At 31.4% G+C, this 23173-nt stretch overlaps 1 protein-coding gene across 1 annotated transcript; it reads right to left on the bottom strand.

Annotated features, from left to right (window-relative positions):
• Positions 1-804: 804 nt before the first annotated feature.
• On the bottom strand, positions 805-23113 carry LOC144835875 (carnitine O-palmitoyltransferase 1, liver isoform-like). Its single transcript, XM_078690997.1, has 17 exons — positions 22851-23113; positions 14883-15037; positions 14443-14568; positions 13763-13974; positions 12716-12801; positions 12190-12294; positions 11565-11696; positions 10876-10930; positions 10408-10537; positions 9587-9729; positions 8908-9107; positions 4333-4483; positions 4049-4120; positions 2927-3087; positions 2327-2483; positions 1700-1813; positions 805-1011 (listed from the first exon to the last, which is right to left on the bottom strand). Exons 1-17 carry the CDS (start codon positions 22976-22978, stop codon positions 805-807), a joined length of 2334 nt encoding a protein of 777 aa, XP_078547123.1. The 5' UTR covers positions 22979-23113.
• Between the last annotated feature and the right edge of the window lie 60 nt (positions 23114-23173).

Here is a 23173-nt window from a genome sequence, read left to right as displayed (position 1 = left end):
AATGAGTTGCCTAAGTGCGATCATTTCATTAAAAGAAATTGTCACATTTTGGCAAACTTGGATAAACTATAATTATTTATATAAACACACACATTTACTTATTTAATAATATTCACACCAATATAAGCATTGCTTCAATGTTTAGGGTATCACATTTTAAATGTACTAATAGAAACCAACATATTATCACACAACAGGCCAGGATTACTCAATTATAACTCCATTAGCACTTTAAAAATACTTATGTAATATGCACCAATTGCTTTATTTATTATATACAAACAATTAAAATATTTAGTCATGTTTTAAAACAGTAATAGGGGGCAGTTTATATGTAAAATCTAAAATTAAGAAATGTTTTGAGTTGATATAAGTGCTTTGAATTTAATTCAATTCTTATAGTAGAAAAAAAAAATGATTCCATTCTGTAAGTGGCGGACTCCCCACTGTTCGATGTGAATTGAAATAAAAATATTCATAAACTAATACCGTAATGGGTAACTTATTGAAACTATTTTCAACAGAAAATTCAGTTTAAAATTTACTGGATGTTTTCTAGTAACAGTTCGTAACAAATAAATTAAAAGCAATTCATTGTAAGACAAAAAAAAAGTAGTTAAAAATTAATTAAAAGTAATAAACTAAATCTTTTTGTTTTCAAAATTCTTTGATTTAGACCTCTTGTAACAGTTTTATTTGTTTGTAAAATTCAATTCATTTTAACAAAAAAACAAATACTTAATAATTTAATGATTAAAAATTAAATAAATTAAATAATTTAAAAATTAATTAAAAGTAATAAAACTAAGTCTTGTTCTTTTCAACATTCTCTAAAAGTTGTTTCATGTCAGCTAGGGCTCCAAATATGTTGTTCTGCATACGTTCTGAATCTGTTAAGGGGCATGACTTCTTTGACGACACATGGAAAAACAGCATACTATCTTCAGGGAACATATAAGATATGCCGTAGCCTTGATCTGACACTGGTCCAAAACCACCTCCGGGACACACCTATGGTGATATAAAATATTGTTTGTTATTATTTATTTATACTGTAAATAGAATGGAATTTCCGGTCATGTTTCAACAAAATGTTCAAAAAGTGTAAATATAAACATATATATTTTGAATAATTTGACACCAAATACAGCTGTCTACGACAAGCGGTTACCGATTTTCATAAATTGGTGGCTATCTTTTTTAACGTCAAATTTTGAACCTTTGCGGTAGTCTGATTTGAGTAAACTTTTGATATGTTTTTTGAGACCACATTTTATTGTAATACATCAACAAACATTTTCTTGTTGTAATTTTTTGGGGTTAGGCCCTATATTTTCATATTTTTACCCGACTACTGAGTCAAAGACTGGTCTCCCAGAGGGCCCAGTGATGATTAGTGGCTGTGATGTACTAGTACACCAGGGTAACCCCCTACTAGTCTCAAAGATGTACTAGGTTCTATAAAGTGCACATGAGCTAGATGTGCACACTGGACCTACGAAAAGACTACCACCAGAACCATAGAGCGAGTGAGCATCGAACCCTTGCCGATGTTATAGTTTCAACTTGATTAACAATAAAGATGATTAATTTTCCAAGATTTGTGGAAAAAAGATGCTCACAAAATATACATTAAAAAATGATTAAGTTAAAAAATTGGAAATATACAAGATTATAAAATGCATTTGAAATGACATACTTTATCTCGATTAGCATAGTCAATCCTGGGGCTAGATGACATTTGTTGCTGTGGAGTCTGACTTGTTGATAATGTCCACGGCATCGTTAGTGCATGATGCAAGAAATCACTTTCCTGAACACAAGAACAATTAATAATCATTAGTTATTTTATTTTCTATAAAAAAATGTTCATTAAACTCTGTCTACACTATCAAACTAGTTTGACAAAAAAAGTGTGATGCACCTAAATATGGTAGTGATATGCCCAAATATGGTAGTGATATGCCCAAATATGGTAGTGATATGCCCAAATGTGGTAGTGATATGACATTACCATGTCCGTATATGAGCACATTTTTTTTATCACATAAAGTTTGATAGTGTAGACAGAGCTTTAGGCAAACAAATATTTAAAACAAAAACCAGGGACTAACAGCAAAACTATGTGTTCCCTATAGAGGTTTGTTCACTGAAGAAAAACGTCCCCTTAATAGGGATGTACTGTACTTCAAAATTCACTGGATTCATGTATATAGTCATGATTGAAAAAATACTGGGGGTATAGGACATACAGTGCAAACACAAAGGAGGAGCTATACTGTAGTTCAAAGGTCACTATACTCCAGAATACAAGTCATGTGATTACCTGATTGAAGCCTTTTGAAAGGACATAAAGTGCAAACATATGTCGGTCAACACCTCGTCCACTCATTGCATCCTTGTATAACTGTACATGAACCTTTGCTGCTTCGTGGAGAAGCCGTGCCTTTTCCTCATCCGAGCGATTGTCCTCGACCATCGCTCTAAAAAATATTATAATAAGCAGAGTAAATAAATTAGTGACAATAAAGATGTATTGTCCCCCAAAACATGAAAAATGAAGATTAATAAAATCAGACTGTAAATAGGCTATTTTGCAGTTTTAATAATAATTAATTAATTAATTCTGAAAAAAAAAAAATAAAAAAAAAATAAAAAGAGAAAAGAAACATTTAATTTTAACCAAAAAACCATTGTCTGACAATTTAAGTATTTTTTTGCTTTAAATTACTTTTATTTCAGTAAATAATTGTTTTTTTTTATATCCAATTTTTGGTCAAAATGAATACCTATTATGTGACATTAAAATGGCATACTAAAAAAAAATATAAAAAAAAAAAATTTAATAAAAGAAATATATGTACACACACAAAACAATTCTTTCTGAGGTTAGATAAATTAAACACTTGCGTAAGTGAGCACTTACTTAACAAATGCACACGACTCGGGTGTAAGCGAACGCACGGTTTCGGTCCGTCCCATACGATACAGACGTGTCATTGATGCTTCATACGTAAGTGCAAATTTCTTGGCATCTTTGTAGTAGGCCAGTTGCAGAGCTACTTGGACATAAGCATCTGGACTTATCTGCAATAATAGATTTACAATTTTTAAATTGTGATTATGGAAAGGTTGTCATCTAAAGCTCTGTCTACACTATCAAACTAGTTTGACAAAAAAGTGTAATGTGCCTAAATATGGTAATGATATTCCAAAATGTGGTAGTGATATGACATAATGATGTCCACATATGGGCACATCACATTATTTTGTCACATAAAGTTATAATAGTGTAGACAGAGCTTTAGATAACTTCATTTTAGTAACTTCCATTTTATAGTATATCAGATCATGATTTTTGTATGAAAGTAGAATTATTTCCTTGAAATTTTTGTTTTCAATAAATATTGTTTAAAGGTTTTCATAGCGAATAAACACTAATAAAGTCAGGTTTGTGGTACAAAATGGAAATAAAGCGAATGTCTTGATGTTTCGATTGTTATGCTCTTCTGGAGTAATGACATAATATTACAGTGTAGCCTAATCAAAACCCTAAAGACAATTGAAGAATAAGTGAGAGTATTTTGTATATGACCATTTGAGATTTCACTTTCTGCTAGAATAAAAACCACATTACTCTCAATAATTAATCATATACGAGTTCTTGTATAGCGCCCAAATTACAACGAATGGATCATTGCTCATGGCACTATGGACTCAGATGTTACACTTTTCAACTACATGCTTCTCCCCTAAGGGTCATGTCATGTCAATGCAGCCACTTTAAGGTGCTCTGTAAACTGTCCACGACACAGTGGCTGTGTGGACTACGGGATAACCCCCACTTGTCTCGAAAGATGTACTTCATTCATGAGCTAGATGTGTACACTGGACCTACGGTTTATAGTCCTTATCAGAGAAGACTTGTTCAACCACAAGAACCATGGAGTTCCACTGTCTTAACCGCTCGACCACACAATAATTGTATAAGTATATTTCTATTTTAAGAGAATGAAATAAAGCTAGAGTACTCTTAATCAAAGCCTACCTTACTCTTCTTCATAAATCCTTTACCATAATCTTCATGAATTCGAACACGCAAATCTAAGTCGCTATTATTCTGTAAAAACAAGTAAAGTGGTTTGAATTTTTCTATGAATTTTGAATGACATGAGCAGTTAAAGAAAAATGTTTTTTTTAAACGTTTTTGTTAAATAAGCCATTTTAATGCCGCATAATAGTTATTTACATTGACCAAAAATTAGAAGAAATGCGGAAATATGTGGCTGGTGTAAACCACTTATACTCTAAATTGGTTGATGCTATGCTTACCTCTGTGACAAAAGTCATTGCCCGTTCTATATGAATTGATAGCTGGTTATTTACTTCCCATATCAACATTGTCGGCAGTTTGTAACTTGACTGTGTAACTCCAGCTACATCTTTACAATGTCCATCTTCGGTATACAGATTACCTAGTACCCTAAAGTAAAAGACACAAATTTTATTTATTTATTTCAACAATATTTTACGAGGGTGGTCCATCCAGCCGAAGTTAGGGCAAAATGATAAATTACGCGATTATGATTTTAAGAAGCTGTTCATGAAAAAGGAACTTTTAAGATCTAAGTATTATTTTAATATTGGTTTGTTAAGGCCAATTTACAAAGACGAGCGGTAATGGTAAGCGGAAAACCGTGTAGCTTATCCCACACAGAATCTGTATATCTATTCTGAGCGGAAACTGCCCCGTCCACTCTGTGTTGTGTGTAAATGGTCATAGGGAATAACATAGATTCTATATTTTTATTATCATTACCGCTCGTCTGTGTAAATTGGCCTTTAGTTCAAACACAGAGGAGTTAAAGAAATTCTCAAATAGTTATAGTACTTTCAACTTTCATGGTTGAAGAACAATTTACACACATAAATATTTTATTTAAAGAAAATCTTTCTCCTCTTTTATTATAAAGTCAGAAAGTTTTTAAATATCATGCCTTTCATACTTGTGTTCATGGAGTGTGTGTTTGTCAGCATAATAATTTATCAGAAATAAAGTATTGATGCAAATAAATTTATAAATATCATTCCATCATGGCCTGTTGGAGTAAATAACTTTATTATAAAAATATCGAATAGAAAGCAAAGCATAAGGATGATAAAAACAAGACAATGACAGGCGTAAGCTCTGTCCACACTATCAAACTAGTGTCATGTGCCCAAATATGGAAGTGATATACCCAAATATGATAGTGATGACATCATTATGTCCATATATGGGCACATCACATTTTGTGACACATACAGTTTGATAATGTAGACAGAGCTTTACTGTGACAAAGATTTAAAAAAGGCAGTTCAGAAAATATATATAACACAGGACCATATGCAGAGTCTTTAATTGCTGGAGAGAAACTGACTAACTGTGGCTTGTGGCTTTGGTGGAAACTTCCTCCAGAAAACCAGCATACAGGCCCTGTACCATAATCATTAAATATGTATCCATTATTCATCATGTTCAAATTTAAAGTGTGTGAAAATAACATAACCATTTAATATGGTTATACTGTACCTACTATTACTTGTGATAAACTGTTATTAATTAATTTTGGGTGAAATTTAATAGTGATTGTACTATTATATATAAATATCATAATTGTGCATGTGTCAATTTTTGTGTGAAATAATTAAAGTGTAAACAGTATTAATAATTATTAATACTTAATTAATGTAGAATCATTTCTTCAATACTCGGTCCCAATTTTTCATTCTTATTCATACTAAATACTAATCAAGTCAATATTGAATAGTCTTAAAGGCTTTAAGCTCTGTCTACACATCAAACTTTATGTGACAAAAAAAAAATTGATGTGCCCATATATGGACATGATGATGTCATATAACTACCATACTTGAGCACATCACTACTATATTTGGGCACACTTTTTTTTGTCAAACTAGTTTGATAGTGTAGGCAGAGCTTTAAAGGCCTTACATTTTAGTCTGTAAACATTCAACTATCAACAACGAACATGCATTAAACACATAGGCGCATTCTGATGGAGCCTCGGCTTTCCATATTTTGAACATTTTAATGCAAAAGATATAGGCCCATTTACACTAGGACGATAAATAAACAGAAAGCAAAACAAATTATAATTCTATAATTGTAGGATAATCATTTATGCTATCTTTGATAACAAAAATATTTTTTAATAACCCAATCACATCTTTGTATGGTCATGATATTATTTCTATCAATCATTACGTCATTTGATTGGATATGTGAAATATCATTTTCATCAAAGGAAGCACAGATGGTTATCTTATCTTATACGATGAAAACTTGTTTCTTTTGTTCTATGTATGAAAAATATATTTATCATATATAAATCATACTGTCAAATTATAGAAACAGTGCTCATATTCAGAACATGATCTCATAATCGCGTCGAGCATAGCTCATTGGCAAAAGTTCCGTATTTTTTTAGTTGTATGACAAAATGTCTCTGGCGGGATTACCTATATATACAAACAATATACATATTTATCTATTATATCGTCGACTGTTATCTTCCTAGTGTAAATGGGCCTTAAGACATAGGTAATTAAGCACAATTTTCAGGTATTGCCTCCCTCTCCCCACCAACCAAACAAAATCCTTCAAAGCAGTGATCTTATTATAGGAAAGAAATAGGTGCTGCATAGGCAGGATCATGTATAAAAATAAAACAGACAAATTTCTTGTTTCTGCCTCAAAATAAAATATTTATTATACTAAAAAATACGAGTACTTTCGACCATAGGTCATCATCAGTATTATTCTATATTCTATATTCTATCAGTACCTGATGATGACCTATGGTCGAAAGTACTCGTATTTTCTAGTATAATAAATATTTTATTTTGAGGCAGAAACAAGAAATTTGTCTGTTTGATTTTATTATAGATTCTATTTCTAGTTTTTTTTTTAATCTATTCACATAACCCTGCTGAAGGAGAAACATAATTTTACACTTTTAAATGTAAAAATTAAAATCTACAAATTATTCAATAATGTAATTAATTGGGTTTTGCTACTTTACTATAATCATAGAGATATTATTATTACTGTTAGGCTATAGGCAACTAGGAAAAAAATACTACAATTTAAAAAATAAATTATTTAGTAGTTCAATAAATGAATACAAAAAAATATTTGTTCGCATTAATATTAAAGATGTATTGTCCCTTTGACTAATTCCAAAAAAATTAAAAAAAAAAGATTTCGAAAAAAAGTGGGTCATTTTGAAGTATCATAATAGTTATTAACTTTCACCAAAAATTAGTTGAAAAAAAAATCATTTAACTGAAATACAGACGTTTTTTTGTTCAAAAAATAACTTTGACTTCCAGTCAAAGTTTTCGATCAAAACATATCTCATAATGCAACGCGCTTGTTTGGCTACTCTGTATGCATAAGCATAAACTTCCTCACGATCTGTGTGAAAACACCTTCTCAACCGTGACGAGTTGTAAACAATCCTAATTAGCATCATGCATAATGCATACTCGTGGTTTGAAATCTTTGTTTACTTTCGCTCGTGATGATTTTCCAGACGAAATGTAATCAAATTAATTGACCTGTTAATTACGTAAACTTGTTGTTTTTGGCTCAAATTTTCGACTTAATGTGAATAACTTTAATATTACTTTGATATGGCCAATTTAAATTTAGAATATTTTGACCTTCATTTTTTGTGTTTCAAGGGACAATACATCTTTAACAAATTAATTTTAAAAATGAATTAAAAAAAGATTAATATTGAGAACTGAACTATGATTACGAAATTTAAATAAAACAAAAACATGAATAATTGTAAACTATTAATATCATTTAAATGGCTATTTAAAAATATCGTAATTATGTAAACAATTATATTTTATATTGTGTAGTGCATTTAACAACTAAAGCTTTGCAAAACTAGAAATAATAGAAAAATTGGAAATTACTGAACTTATATAATATCTAAAGCTGTCTACAAACACTATCAAACTTTATGTGACAAAGAAATGTGATATGCCCATATATGGACATGATGATGTCATATCACTACCATATTTAAGCATATCAGTACCATATTTGGGCACATCACATCTTTTGTCACATAAAGTTTGATAGTGTAGACAGAGCTTTAATTGGTTTAAAAGCATTGGGTTAATACACTTTGGCAAACTCAACAAAATAAATATTGTATATCTTGCCTGTCTGAATCATCATGCTGAAGAAAACTAAGAATTCTGATTTCAATCAAAATAAAGGAAAAAAAAAAAAATGAAAACGTAAAACAGATTGTAATAATACAAAAAACAAAATCAAAAAGGAAGCATATCGATATTAAGCTCTGTCTACACTATCAAACTAATTTGACAAAAATAGTGTGATGTGGCCATATATGGTAGTGATATTCCCAAATATGGTAGTGATATGACATCATCATATCCATATATGGGCACATCACATTTTTTTGTCACATAAAGTTTGATAGTGTGTAGACAAGGATTTATGTAATACAGTGTGACAGAGAGATTTAAAGTGAATTATTTAAAACTCACTATTAATTGTAAATTTACCTTTATTTGGTAAAATTTACGCTGAATACAAAACAAATTTGAACCAGACAAACGAATATATAATTAATAAAGTGTGGAAACAAATATTTTTACCCACTAAATTGCAAATTTACCTTATTTGGTAAAATTGACAAAGAATACATAACAAAAAATTGGAACCGGACAAATTATCATAAAAGTAAAAATATGATATAACGACTCTACACAGAATATATTACAGAAAAGTTGAAATTCACTTAATTGTAAATTTACTGTACCTTATTTGGTAAAATTGTAAAATAATTTAACACTTACTCTTCGGTCATACAGTATTCTTGAATGTGAGCAACAACTGGGGCGTCTGCCCATGAATGTTCAGCGTTGAATCCGTATCTAGCATTCGCAAAGAAACATAAAGAGATGGACTTGTCGAACCAGAAACTACTTCCACTACCTCCAAGCATGTAGTTACTTCTGTGTCCTATATCCTCTGGTGAAATGGTTTCCAAATTTACCTATAAACAAAGAAATTAATTTTTTGATTTATACATGATTATTATATTTAATTTATTGTAGTAAAAAAATATCAAAATTGTTTTCTATTCCTATTTCACAATTCTCCCTATTTTTACTCCACACATGATGGTATTTGAAAACATTCCCCTACCCGCCCCCACATTATTTTTTATTAAATAATGTTTAGTTAGTGGTCTTTTTCATTTCAGTTGCAAAAGGTATCTGTATATACATACATGTAAACAATAAAACAGTGTACACTTACACAATTACAATAAAAATAACATTAAAAAATGTAGTGGTCTTTTTCATTTTTATTTTGAAAAAGTATCTGTATTATACAGATACTTTTCCGTATTATACATACCTGTAAATAAATAAAACAGTTTACAACAATAAAAATAACATTAACAAAATGAATCAACATAAACAATTCTTTTTTAAAGATATTAATATTAAGACATTAAAGCTAACTAACCATAAACGCTGCTTTTTCAACTTTTTCTAGCGATTCTTTATTCACTCCCTCAAGGAGATGTTCCTGCCGAATCTTTGCCCAATCAGCACGTTTTAAACCTGTTAACGATGCAATATGCTCACCAGCTTTTGCCGTTTCAGAATCTGTAAAAAATGCACATTCAGTAATAACAAAAACTCATTCGGGCTAGCAAGAATAAAAATTGATAGAATAGATTTCGTAAGCTTTGTCTACACTATCAAACTTTATTGACAAAAAAATGTTATGTGCCCATATATGGACACGATGATGTCATATCACTATCATATTTGGGCACACCACACTTTTTTTGTCAAACTAGTTTGATAGTGTAGACAGAGCTTTAGTTGTTCTCCAAATTTAAAATTCTCACGAATTTGTTTTATTTTTTTAATTATTATTCTACTTTGCCCTATTTATAATGGCGAAAATATGCTCTCAAACTACTTTCTAAGTACTGTACTCATATGTTTTCATTCTAACTTATTCCAAGCAAATGTTTCATGGTTCTTATATGGTTAATATGTTCTCATTCTACTATATTCTAAGAATTTATTCCCATTTATCATGTATATCATTTGCATAAAATACATAGAAAATTGTGTTGCTGAGACAATAGTATAAATAATACAATACAAAAAAAACAGGCAAGTACATGACAAAAAAAGGGTGATGTGCTCAAATATGGCAGTGATGACATAATCATGTCCATATAAGGGCATATCAAATTTGTTTTGTCACACAAAGTTTGATAGTGTAGACAGAGCTTAACATTCCATGCTCTAATGACAAAATGCTTATACCTTGATGGGCATCGGCATCTTTTATAATCCATTCCATAATGCCTTCCATAGCTTTTGGTGATAACAGCTGACCCTCTTTGTCCATCATATCTACTTTATAGTATATACCTTTCCTGAGAACAATGATATGCTATGAAAAAAAATACAAATATTAAATTTAGTGTCTAATGGTAAAATAGTAAAAAAATATATGGATTTGTTAACGATTAAATATTAATATATTGTTTGAAGGTTTGCATGGCGAAATCAAATGTTGATATCAAGTTTGTGGTACACCACATATATTAGTTCTGAAAACAACTGTTGAGTTTCTCGACGTTTCGATCAATATACTTTGATCGTCAAGAGTGAGAATGCAGAATATAAGTGGAATAGGGTGGGACTGGTGTGAAAACCAGAAACAATAGCAAGTTCACACAATAAACATTAATTTTTATTTTTTAAAAACAATGGAATTATTAATTTTACTTTTGATTGCGAGGAGTGCGCTTGTACTAATTCATCTATTTCTTCTCCTGGAACTCTACAAAAAAATATATCATCTCAAATAATTTGATATCTTTCTATATACTGTACACAGTAAATTATTGAACTAAACTACACCTTATTAAGGGAGGTACATTCCTGGGTGTAAGGAAGTTTCACCTGAATAGGTATTGGCCTTAGCATTAATAATACTTATTCATTTTTCATTCAATCTCTGTCTACACTATCAAACTCGATGTGACAAAAAAATGTGATGTGCCCATATATGGACATGATGATGTCATACCACTACCATATTTGGGCTCATCACACTTTTTTTGTCACATCAAGTTTGATAGTGTAGACAGAGCTTTAGGGTGTGCTTGTTCCACCGTATGCTTGTGTTCAATAAAGATACTGAGAATATACATAGAACTATGCTTTCTTGAAGGGATTATATTTTATATTTATTTTGCTAAAATTTATAAGTAAATAAATAAATGGTATTGCTTAGCAGTTATCATGCTTGCTTATCAATACAAGAGTACTGGTTCAAATCTTATTTTTGGCTACTACTCATCTGGCCAAAACAATCTCCTACCAAAACAGCATAATAAACCTTAGTTTAAGAAGAAAGGTGTAAACCATCATAAAATGGCCATTTTTTAAAGTGGTTTATAAAAAAAACTAACCTGGTAGTACCAAATGCACGCTCATATTGAGACATACAAACAGATATTGTATTACGTATACGCATAGCTGGTAAATGCTCTCTTTCCAATATTCTCTTAAAACACATTATCATATGTGTAATTGCACCAGCCCTATAACAAAAAATGTTTTTATTATTCATCACAACTATTAATATTATAAGATATACAACAATGGTTCAATCCATTTGTCATTAGCGGAGCATAAATTATAAAACCATATCAGGAAATGATAAATAAATGATCAAAAGAATGTTGAAAATAAAAGCAACAATAACATCTGTGCCAATCGTAGATAGTATATATTTTTTTTGTCTTGTGTGAGTTCATCTCACGTCTATTTAAATTCTCAGTTATGAATGTATTGTATACATATATATGTACATTTGTGACAATTACAGTAAGTGTTTAAAGTAGTTAAAGTATAGGTATATTTACATAATAAGACGCTTGAATTCAGGATTAACCATATTTGTTTTCATTTAACATTTTAGATACGATGTTAATTAAAATGTAAAATTGAAAGATGGCGGTAAAATACATGATTAAAATCTTTCTTGTTAAACTATCCTATTTGTGTTAGAGATAGTATTTATAACATACATACCTTGCACACTGGAATGTTGTAGGCTTCCATGTAACATTATCAAGACCGTAATAATTACAATTGATATGAACTGGCGACCTGTTCATTAAATATACATATTTCTCCCTGAAAGGAAATCAATACATACACAAAAGTAATTAATAATAATACATAATATTACTTTCCTTTTAATTTCCAACTTATGGTATACTCTACAATATCTAGCATACTAATTTGAAGACATTATTTTTTATTCATCATCATTCAATATTTAATAATTACAGTTTATAGCATAAAATATATAATAATAATTTAATAATAATATAAATATAATAGTACATGAAAATTGACTGTTTTTTTAATAAACATTCATAATAAGTAATTGTTTTACACCTCAGGCAAAAAAGTTTAAACATGAATTTTTCAATATTTAGTTTATACGGTTTATACCTGTACTATTGTAGTGATGGATTTTTCTTAGAGTTGATGGTACCAACAAACCGACCTGAAATGCAATTAAATACCTAACTACCCTGTTTATACTCACCACCAATCGGTAACATAATTTTGAGACCACCAACTCTTTAGATGAAGGAAATTTTGAAGTTTTGGAGCTACTTTTTGTTCGAACTCCTACAATCAGAACATAAATTATTGTTAATGTTACCATGGAGGAAGCTTCTTCTCTTCATGATGTTAAGCTCTGTCTACACTATCAAACTATATGTGACAAAAAAATGTGATGTGTCCATATATGGACATGATGATGTCATATCACTACCATATTTGGGCATATCACTACCATATTTGAGCACATCACACTTTTTTTGGTCAAACTAGTTTGATAGTGTAGACAGAGCTTTACATAAAACAGTAATAACACTTAAGTTCTACATAATAATTTTTATGTAGGACATTTTCATACTGCTCCAAATCAATCAAATGTTTTTTGTTCAGATCATATTGTTTTTTAGGCAAATTGCCAAGGATAACCACCACTCTATCCTTCTTACAACCACAAAGTCTTCCACATCCTAAGGAAGGAAATTGATTGTATCTTTTACATCTGATTTTATCCATCATCATAACTATTAACATTCCAGAATTTACAGTAAGTAAATAAATACAAATAACCATTTATGGTAGTTTGAAAATATTGATTTAAAATATATTAGAACCCTGGGGATGCTCCTATTAAGAGGACACTGTTATGGGTCCAAAAGGTATCTCCACAGGTGTTCTACTGTTTTGGTAGTTTGAAATAGAATCCCTCCTTTGGGATGCTCCTATTCAGGGGACACCCCTTTTAAGGAGACACTGTTTGGGTCCAAAAGTATCCGTTTAAAGGCCAATTTACACAGATGAGCAATAACTGTAAGCGGAAAACCCAGTAGCTTGTACAACATGGAATCTGTATCTATCTTGAGCGGAAACCACCCGTCTGCTCCATGTTGTGTGTAAAGGGTCATAAGAAATAACATAGATTCTATATTTTTTTATTACCATTTCTGTAAATTGGCCTTAATAGGGATTTTACTGTTGTGTAATTTAATAACTGGACCTGATGACAAAGTAATAAGTACTAAACCATTACCATTCCTTCTTTCTTAAATTGATCATATTCTTCCTGGCTAACTAATGGCTTTATTGACTTCATGAACTTCCTGATAGTGGCTCGTAGACATGGTACGGGCATTCGAGGTAGACTCTGTTGACAACTGTACGTAGAGGGACTTGGACCAGTCACTAACCTCATACAAGCGCCCCATAATAATGTTATCCACGACTGTTTCGCTGGTGGCTCATCTGTAATATAAATCTCAAATTTAATTGTTTACATTTTTTAAAATATTTTATACGCATCCAACAGCGAGTAACTCGCCAATTACATGATGGATAAATAATAAATAATAATAAATTTAAGTCTAATTTGAGGCTTAGGGAGTGGAGTTGAAAGAGTCAACAACCCTGGCACTTGGTCAGGATTAACCCTGGACCTTGGGATTGGAAGGCAAGCATGTTAACCACCAAGCTACTGTACAATTTACAATAGAACATGTCATCATTACTGGGTATATCTTTACTTACACTATTACAATATAACACATGTGTGGGTTTCTGGTTTTACATAAGAATTCTATTAAGAAATCAACACAACAATGGATCTATTGTTTTGAGTGAAGACTTAAACTTCCGTGCTTCAGTACGTTAATTTAAAACAGGCCTACAAATGTAGAATGAGAATGTAAGATGTTAGAACTACTTGATACTTACACAGCCAGCCTTTATATGCTAATAGAAGTCGAAGTAGATAACGTCTAACGTACAATACAATGATGAAGAAGAAAATTCCAAAAAGCAACGATAAAATTACAACCTTAACATACAAATATTCAGGCGCTGAAAAAATAATCATGATTATTAATTAATTTAATTAAAAAACAAAGATTTTTGGTACTTATTTTTGGCATGGCTTTCTTTTGAAGCTATAGGCGTTACTATATATATATTCAGGATATTAATTAAAGATACTTTCCCTACAATTGTTGTAGGTCATTCCTTATCTATTCTTAGATGTACGTTTTATGGTTAATTACGATAAAAAGAGAGAAACAATGCACTACCCAAGTAGATAGAATCGATTTATATAAACTTATGACACAACTAAATGATGAAAATGATTATTTTTGACCCAGATTGCGTTCCATACTTACTATTGGAAATATAGAAGTATTCACCAAAAGCCCATAGTCTTCTATTAATGCATTTAAATATATCAAGGTCACTGACTATCACCATGGAAACTAATGCCACTGTAACACCAAGATTCCACCAGGATGTTGGCCACATTCCATTTTTAATTTGATTTCTAAAAAAAATAAAAATAATAAGGGTATGTTCAGATCCATGGAGTTATGCTTTCGCATCGCAAGCAATGTCATATTATAATTAGCGTCGTAACAGCAAAGTGTTCAGATTTGCTTAACTAACGGTTTGAAACTGAAGTGTCACCGATTTGGTATGCAGGTGAGTAAATTTGATTGGTTAAAGGCCAAAATCATTGATGCATGACTTTCGTATCATAAGCGCCGTTCACTAATCTTTTACCATGAGCTGTCGTAACGAACGAAAGATCAGTGTCGTACGAGGTGGCTTCCACTAATTTTTTCCTGGTTTAGACCTATGGAGTTGTACACCACGAACAATACAAAAGCATAACTCCGTAGGTCTGAACAGGCCCTAAGAAAATGATTGGCAAATTGCATGAGAAATGACTAATACAGATTTAAATAGAATGACACTGACAGATATAAATAGAATTCTCAAAGTCAAATGTCAAAGTCAGAAATTCATAATATTTACAATATAACTTAAAATAAAGTGGAATGAACCTACAAACACAAAATAAGCTATTGACGATACTGTAGTTGGCTATTAAAATTAATGGTCAGTATTATTTTTAGAAATAAACTCAACCTTTTGAACTTTTGATATGAAAGCTAAAGCAAGGTAAAATAATAATTATCAAATCAATTCAATTTCAAGGATGTTTTTTTTTTTGCAAGAAAGCATTAATTATTATTATACTAAGTAGTAGTAAGTAGTATACAATTTCCAATGTCACATGGTTAAATGTTATTCTGTTCTAGGATTACATAAATAATTGTATAACATAATATTAATACTATAGTACTGGTACCATCATCATCAAGAGAGCATGGATTGATTTCTATTTAAAATAGCGGATGATAATTCCATTAATACTGTACAGCTATTGCTAAGCTTGGTTCCCACTAAGACACAACGGACGCAAGCGCAACAAGTCAGTTGACCAATCACAAGCGAAAGTTGGGATGATCCATTACATCATGATTAGTCAAACTCTTTATAATTAGCTTGCGTTGCGTTTAAGTGAAAACCAAGGTCTTTGGTAATAGTTTATTGTGAACACAATAATATAAAGCTCTGTCTACACTATCAAACTTTATGCGACAAAAAAAATGTGATGTGCCCATATATGATGATGATGTCATACAGTATCACTACCATATTTAGGAATATCACTACCATATTTAGGAATATCACTACCATATTTGGGCACATCACATCACTTATTTTGTCAAACTAGTTTGATAGTGTAGACAGAGCTTAAGAAAGCGTATCAGTAGTACTTGAATAGATACACACAGACAGAGGGAAACCCCTAATCTCTTAATACTTGTTCTGTTCAAATGTTTAGAATTGATAAGAAATTCTATTTTTAATGCCACATGACCTACTTATTGTTGCTGTATCTGGGGTAATGTTGGTAATTTATCTATTTTACTGATATTGTTATCCTATATTGTAAATATGATCCAATATTAAGTTATCTATATTATTTACCTGTATTAGTACTGATAATTGTAGTATACAGTAATGAGTACTAAAGGGATGCTGTAAAGTTATGATATTAATATGAAAATAAGTTTTTTAATAATGCCTCATCAACCAACGAACATTATTTGGATACTATGATTAAAGCATAATTTTAATGCAATAAATATTTTATTGCAACCTTATTCATAATTTATGGTTGACATAAGTAGAGTTTCAGATCTTTATAGCTCACAGACTGATTTGCCATATTCCTGGAATCTCACAATAATAAAAAAAAAGTCATTTATATTTATAATAAAAACTACGAATTTAGAACAAAACTAATACAATATTTAGTAACAGTTAAAGATGTATTGTCCCCCTGAAAAAATAATTCTTAAAAAAAGTGTTGTTGAATATTCCATTTTAATGTAAAGTTCACAATAGTTATCCACTTTTACCAAAATTTGGATCGAAAAAAAATGTATTTACCTGAAAAAATGTAATTTAAAGCAAAAAATTGTCAAATTGGCTGCTGCCAGCCAATGGATTTTTGGTTTAATTTAACCATTTATTTTATCATTTTAAAAGTTTTTTTTTCTATGGAAGTGATTAACTTTATCAAAACTACAAAATAACACATTCAAAGTCTGATTTAATTCATTTTCATTTTTCATGTTTTTGGGGGACATCTTTAAAGTAGATTTTTTTTGTTTGTTTTGTTTTCAATGAACTTAAAATGTGTACAGTACAGGTGTATAAATGGGTACCGGTTAGATCAAGACACAACTTTGCGCCGATTACTAGCTGCATATGGGAGTATGTTTCCATGTGTTTGATAAAAAAAAAATGACTGGGGTAATAATGTTAGCGCTTAGAGGTTTCACAACATTAGGCGCGATATAAATCCAGGATATTATTATATTGCAAGCATGTGGGAGGGATAGATTGTGAATGCATCTGACCACATACGTTGTATGAATGAATGGATCAGAAACATGCATAATGAGTTTGAGCAGAGATACTGTAGGCTGTATTTGAATTATTTACAATTCAATAATGTTTGAGGATTATCCATTCACCAGGATCTGGAGTATACAATGTTTTTTAATTTTTATCATCAAAAACCACAGACATTCCAAAAATATGCATTACTAAGAATGACAGTGCAAATCAATAGTGTTATGCCATTTTGGCATGTCATGGATTTTATTTTTATTTACTTAACAATGGGTGGTCCATCCAGCCGAAGCTGTTTGTACGTTTGTTGATATGGATGAAATTTCCGAAATAACAAAAATACAATATGACAAGCACACAATCCAATGCTTGACTAGAGTAAAAAATCACACCCTCATTTTTTAGGCTACCTGTAAATTCAGACATAAGACGTAATCCATTGTTAATACAACCCAAGTATAAACACACCACCTAATTGTGCGCCAAATTCCGTAGATAGGCCCCATGGGATTACATTTGGTCATACAGTACAGTAGTTTATTAGCAGCTTTTGATACATTCTAGCGGTTGGTTTCGCTCCTACATATTGCACTGTATGTTGTCTCACATGGAGTGGACATAATCAATTTGTTATAGGTCACCTGGTAGATTGACCCATTGACGAATTAATTCACAAAATTGACCCATGGAGTTATACCTCCATGATTGACCTAGGCTATTGTTTCATTTGTGTCCCATGAGAATATAGTGAAAATAAAGATATAGTGATTATTAGTTAGTACAGTTTAAGGGAAGGTTTAGCTTTTAAATTATCTAATGATTGAGTGGCCGAGCGGTTAAGACAGTGGAACCGTAATTACGTAGCCATAACATCGGCAGGGGTTCGAGGCTCACTCACTCCATGGTTCTGGTGGTAGAACGAGTCTTCTCGGATAAGGACTATAAACCGTAGGTCCAGTGTACACATCTAGCTCGTGTGCACTTTAAAGAACCTAGTACATCTTTCGAGACGAGTAGGGGGTTACCCCGGTGTATTAGTACATCACAGCCACTGATCACCAACTGGGCCCTCTGGGAGACCAGTCTTTGACTGAAGAGGTTACCCAGTATAAATATATATTTCAATCAATAATATTATTGAATTTAAAAGCTAAATTCTTTATTATTTTTGCTAAACGATGTGACCAAGCATTCTGTGCGATCTACTGTAACTGCATCAATAAATAAGAACAAAGACCGTGCCAGTCCAGGTGACTAATTAGTGCCACACTTTACACTTTGCTCATTTTGATCAATGATAATGATAGAAAATGTTCAACACACAAATCATTTGTTGATGGTTCGTTTGCATTGTTATTGATTATAACTGACCTTGTGAAACAAAACTACATATTGATGTTTCCATTATAGAAATTAATAATTTTACTTTTTATCATGATAAAAATTACAAATAGACCAAAACTACTACAGTGATAATAAATAATTGCTTTATCACTAAATCGTTAAATATCGTGTTTTTACATTGCATTTGAAACTTAAAAATTAATGGTATTTTGTTTGATAGTACAGATAACAAGGAAAATAGAAAAACATGCTAATGCATGGCTAGTTTAAGAAGGAAATTATTTCTTTGTCTTGGTAAGACTTGGTTGTTCAGTAATATGTCTACACATGCGCACTTTATTTTATAAATAATTATCCGATTGGTTAAAAAATTAACTGATAATTGTGTTATACTGCGGAAATTATTAACATTGTGTTTTCGTCCTAGAGTTGCGTCCTAGTGCAAACAAGCTTTATGAAGGGAATCAGAAAAAAGAGTGAGACAGTTGTCGTATTCGATTGTGACATTACCGTTGAGTGTAGTTTTTCCGTTGAGTACTTATTTAATGGAGTATTTTGAGCATTTTTGAGATGGTTCTTAACGAAAAAGCTTGCGTTTTTGTTTTGTATTCGGATGATTTTCTGTTGAGCATAATCCGTTTACAATTTACCATTCGAATACAAAATCTACTCAACGAATCTTTATTTATGACTACTGTACAATACAAAGACAAGTTCCCAGTCGAATACCTTTGTTTGTTGTAGTTGTACTGTGTTGACTGTTTAATAACAAAAATATAAATACTATAGCCTACAGGCCTACCCTACTACTAGGTCTAGGTCGACCACAGAAGACGATAGCGGATATTATATTATTAATTCAAATCATGATTATAGGCTAGTCAATCTAGCATTTTGAGTGAAACAAATTGCAAACAGAGATTTTTTTTTTTAAAATGGTTACATATGATAAGGTGATTATTTTTTGAGCATCACACCTCTGACACTCATCCCGAAGGTATGCAAATTAGCTTAAATATGCAAATTAGGGTGAAATTACAGGGTTACCATATCTTCAAAACTACTAATCCTAGAGAGTTCGTTTTTGCACAGTCTGGTTCAGAATATATATATTTATATTTGCTCTAATGAGACATTTTACAAAAAAATGACCGGAAGTACCAGATTTTTACCCTTGACCCCATTTCTCAATATTTACATAAATATGTGATTAAAATGTCTGTAGAGACTTTTTTTGGACTCAATGACTTGGATATTGTTTTTCAATACCCACCATAGAACTGTATTATAATTCCCAAAATCACACCTTCGTCACGCACCTCGAAAGTATGCAAATTAGTAGTACAAGTAATATTAAATATGCAAATTAGGGAGTGAAATTACAGCGTTGCCATATCTCGAAAACCGCTAATGCTAGAGTGTTGATTTTTTCACTAAAATATTTAAAATATGTATATTTCTATTTGCTCCAATGAAACATTTTACAAAAAATTGACCAGAAGTATGACATTTGACCCTCGACCCCATTTCTCAATATTGCATATAATTATAATGAAACTAAAATGTCTGTAGAGACTTTGTTTTGCCCTCAAATGACTCAGATACAGGTTTATAATAGCCAACATAGAACTGTTTAGTAAATCTCAAAATCACACCTGTATTCACTCACCTCCAAAGTATGCAAATTATTAGTACAAGTTACATAAAATATGCAAATTAGGGGGTGAAATTACAGGTTCCTATATATCGAAAACTACTAAGGCTAGAGAGTTGATTTTTTCAATAACTTGTTCAAAATGTACATATTTATATTCGCTCTAATAAAACATTTTACGAAAAAATGACCGGAAATACAATTGACCCTTGACCCTATTTATCAATGTTTGTATACATAATGCGACTAAAATGTCTGTAGATAATTTTTTTTGACTCAAATGACTCGGATACAGTTTTCCTATCGTCAGCATAGGACCGCTTTGTAATTCCCAAAATCACAATTTTGTCACACACCTTGAAAGTATGCAAATTATTAGTACAAGTTACATGAAATATGCAAATTAGGGGTGAAATTACAGTCTTCCCATATCTCGAAAACCATTAATGCTAGAGAGTTGATTTGAATTCAGAGTTGATTCAGAATGTACATATTTATATTCGCTCTAATGAAACATTTTACGCAAAAATTGTCGGAATTATGACATTTGACCCTCAAATCTATTTCTCAATATTTTCATATAATGCAACTAAAATGTCTGTACAGACTTTGTTTTGGCCTTAAATGACCCAGATACAGGTTTTCTATAGCCAGCATAGAACTGTTTAGTAATTCTCAAAATCACACCTCTGTTACTTCGCTTGAAAGTATGCAAATTAATAGTACAAGAAAGTTGCCATATCTCTATCGGTCATTAGCGTTTTCGACATACATAAGGCAATTCACTGTAATTTGCGTATTTCATATAGCTTGTACTACTAATTTGCATACTTTCAGGGTGATTGACTTATACTGGCTATATAAAACCTGTATCCGAGTCATTTGAGGCCAAAACAAAGTCTGTACATACATTTTAGTTGCATTATATGCAAATATTGAGAAATAATAATAATAATTATAATATTAATATCCTGGATTTATATAGCGCCTAATGTTGTGAAACCTCTAAGCGCTGTACATAAACTAATACGAAAAAAGGGAATTCCAACCATGCCAAAAAAAACCCAAACCGAAGTAAAGAGATACGCCTTCGTCGCTGAGATATGGGAAGACTGTAATTTATTTATTTATTTACTCACCCCCTTATTTGCATATTTCATGTAATTTGTACTACTAATTAGCATAATTTTGAGGTGCATGACGAATGCGTGATTTTGGGAATTACAAAGCGGTCCTATGCTGACTATAGGAAACATGTATCAGAGTTATTTGAGTCCAAAACAAAGTCTCTACAGACATTTTAGTCGCATTATGTATGCAAACATTGATAAATGGGGTCGAGGGTCAATTGTTGTATTTCCGGTCATTTTTTCGTAAAATGTTTTATTAGAGCGAATATAAATATGTACATTTTGAACAAGTTATTGAAAAAATCAACTCTCTAGCCTTAGTAGTTTTCGATATATAGGAACCTGTAATTTCACCCCCTAATTTGCATATTTTATGTAACTTGTACTAATAATTTGCATACTTTGGAGGTGAGTGATACAGGTGTGATTTTGAGATTTACTAAACAGTTCTATGTTGGCTATTATAAACCTGTATCTGAGTCATTTGAGGGCAAAACAAAGTCTCTACAGACATTTTAGTTTCATTATATATGCAATATTGAGAAATGGGGTCGAGGGTCAAATGTCATACTTCCGGTCAATTTTTTGTAAAATGTTTCATTGGAGCAAATAGAAATATGTACATTCTGAATACGGCTGTGAAAAAATCAACTCTCTAGCATTAGTGGTTTTCGAGATATAGGACAACTGTAATTTTTTTCCCTTATTTGCATATTTTATTTAAATTGTACTACTAATTTGCATACTTTCGAGGTGTGTGACAAAGGTGTAATTTTGGGAATTACAAAGTGGTCCTATGCTGGCTATTAGGAACCTATGTCTGGGTCATTTGAGGGCAAAATAAAGTCTCTACAGACATTTTAGTCACATTGTATATGCAAACATTGAGAAATGGGGTCGAAGGTCAAATGTTGTACTTCCGGTCATTTTATCGTAAAATGTTGCATTAGAGTAAATATAAATATATACATTTTGAATAAATCAGTGAAAAAATCAACTCTCTCGGACTAGTAGTTTTTGAGATATGGTTACCCTGTAATTTCACCCTAATTTGCATATTTAAGCTAATTTGCATACCTTCGGGATGAGTGACAGAGGTGTGATGCTCAAATTTTCATCTCCTCATCATATATGACCATTTAAAAAAAAAAAATCTCTGTTTGCAATTTGTTTCACTTTGAGCTGTTTTTTTTGCTAGATTGACTAGCCTATTATGAATCATTCCAATTTCATACCTTGTTCGAAAAAATCGTCGTATTGTTGAACGGCGAAATTCTTTCAGAGCTGCCAAATATGAACTCGCTTCATCTTCATCCAACTCGGGTACAATTGGCTCGCCAACTGCACTTCTAGCTTCAGCCATTTCTACAAATTATTATCAGTACTAAATTCTTTAACGTAGGCCCAGGGAAATATTATTTTCGAGAGGCAGAATTACAAGTTACCGGTCAAAAAACCTCCTCTCTCTTTATGTCAGCTGGCTAGCCCGCCGTGTTTAGTTTTTGTTTTCACGCACGCGGGGCACACGACGACGGTGTGATGATGTCAATATATTATT

This window comes from Antedon bifida, chromosome 1 (genome assembly GCF_963402885.1).
Source record: "Antedon bifida chromosome 1, ecAntBifi1.1, whole genome shotgun sequence".
Lineage (NCBI taxonomy): Eukaryota > Metazoa > Echinodermata > Crinoidea > Comatulida > Antedonidae > Antedon > Antedon bifida.
Note: the sequence above shows the minus strand (reverse complement) of the source record. Positions and strands in the feature narration are given on the sequence as shown.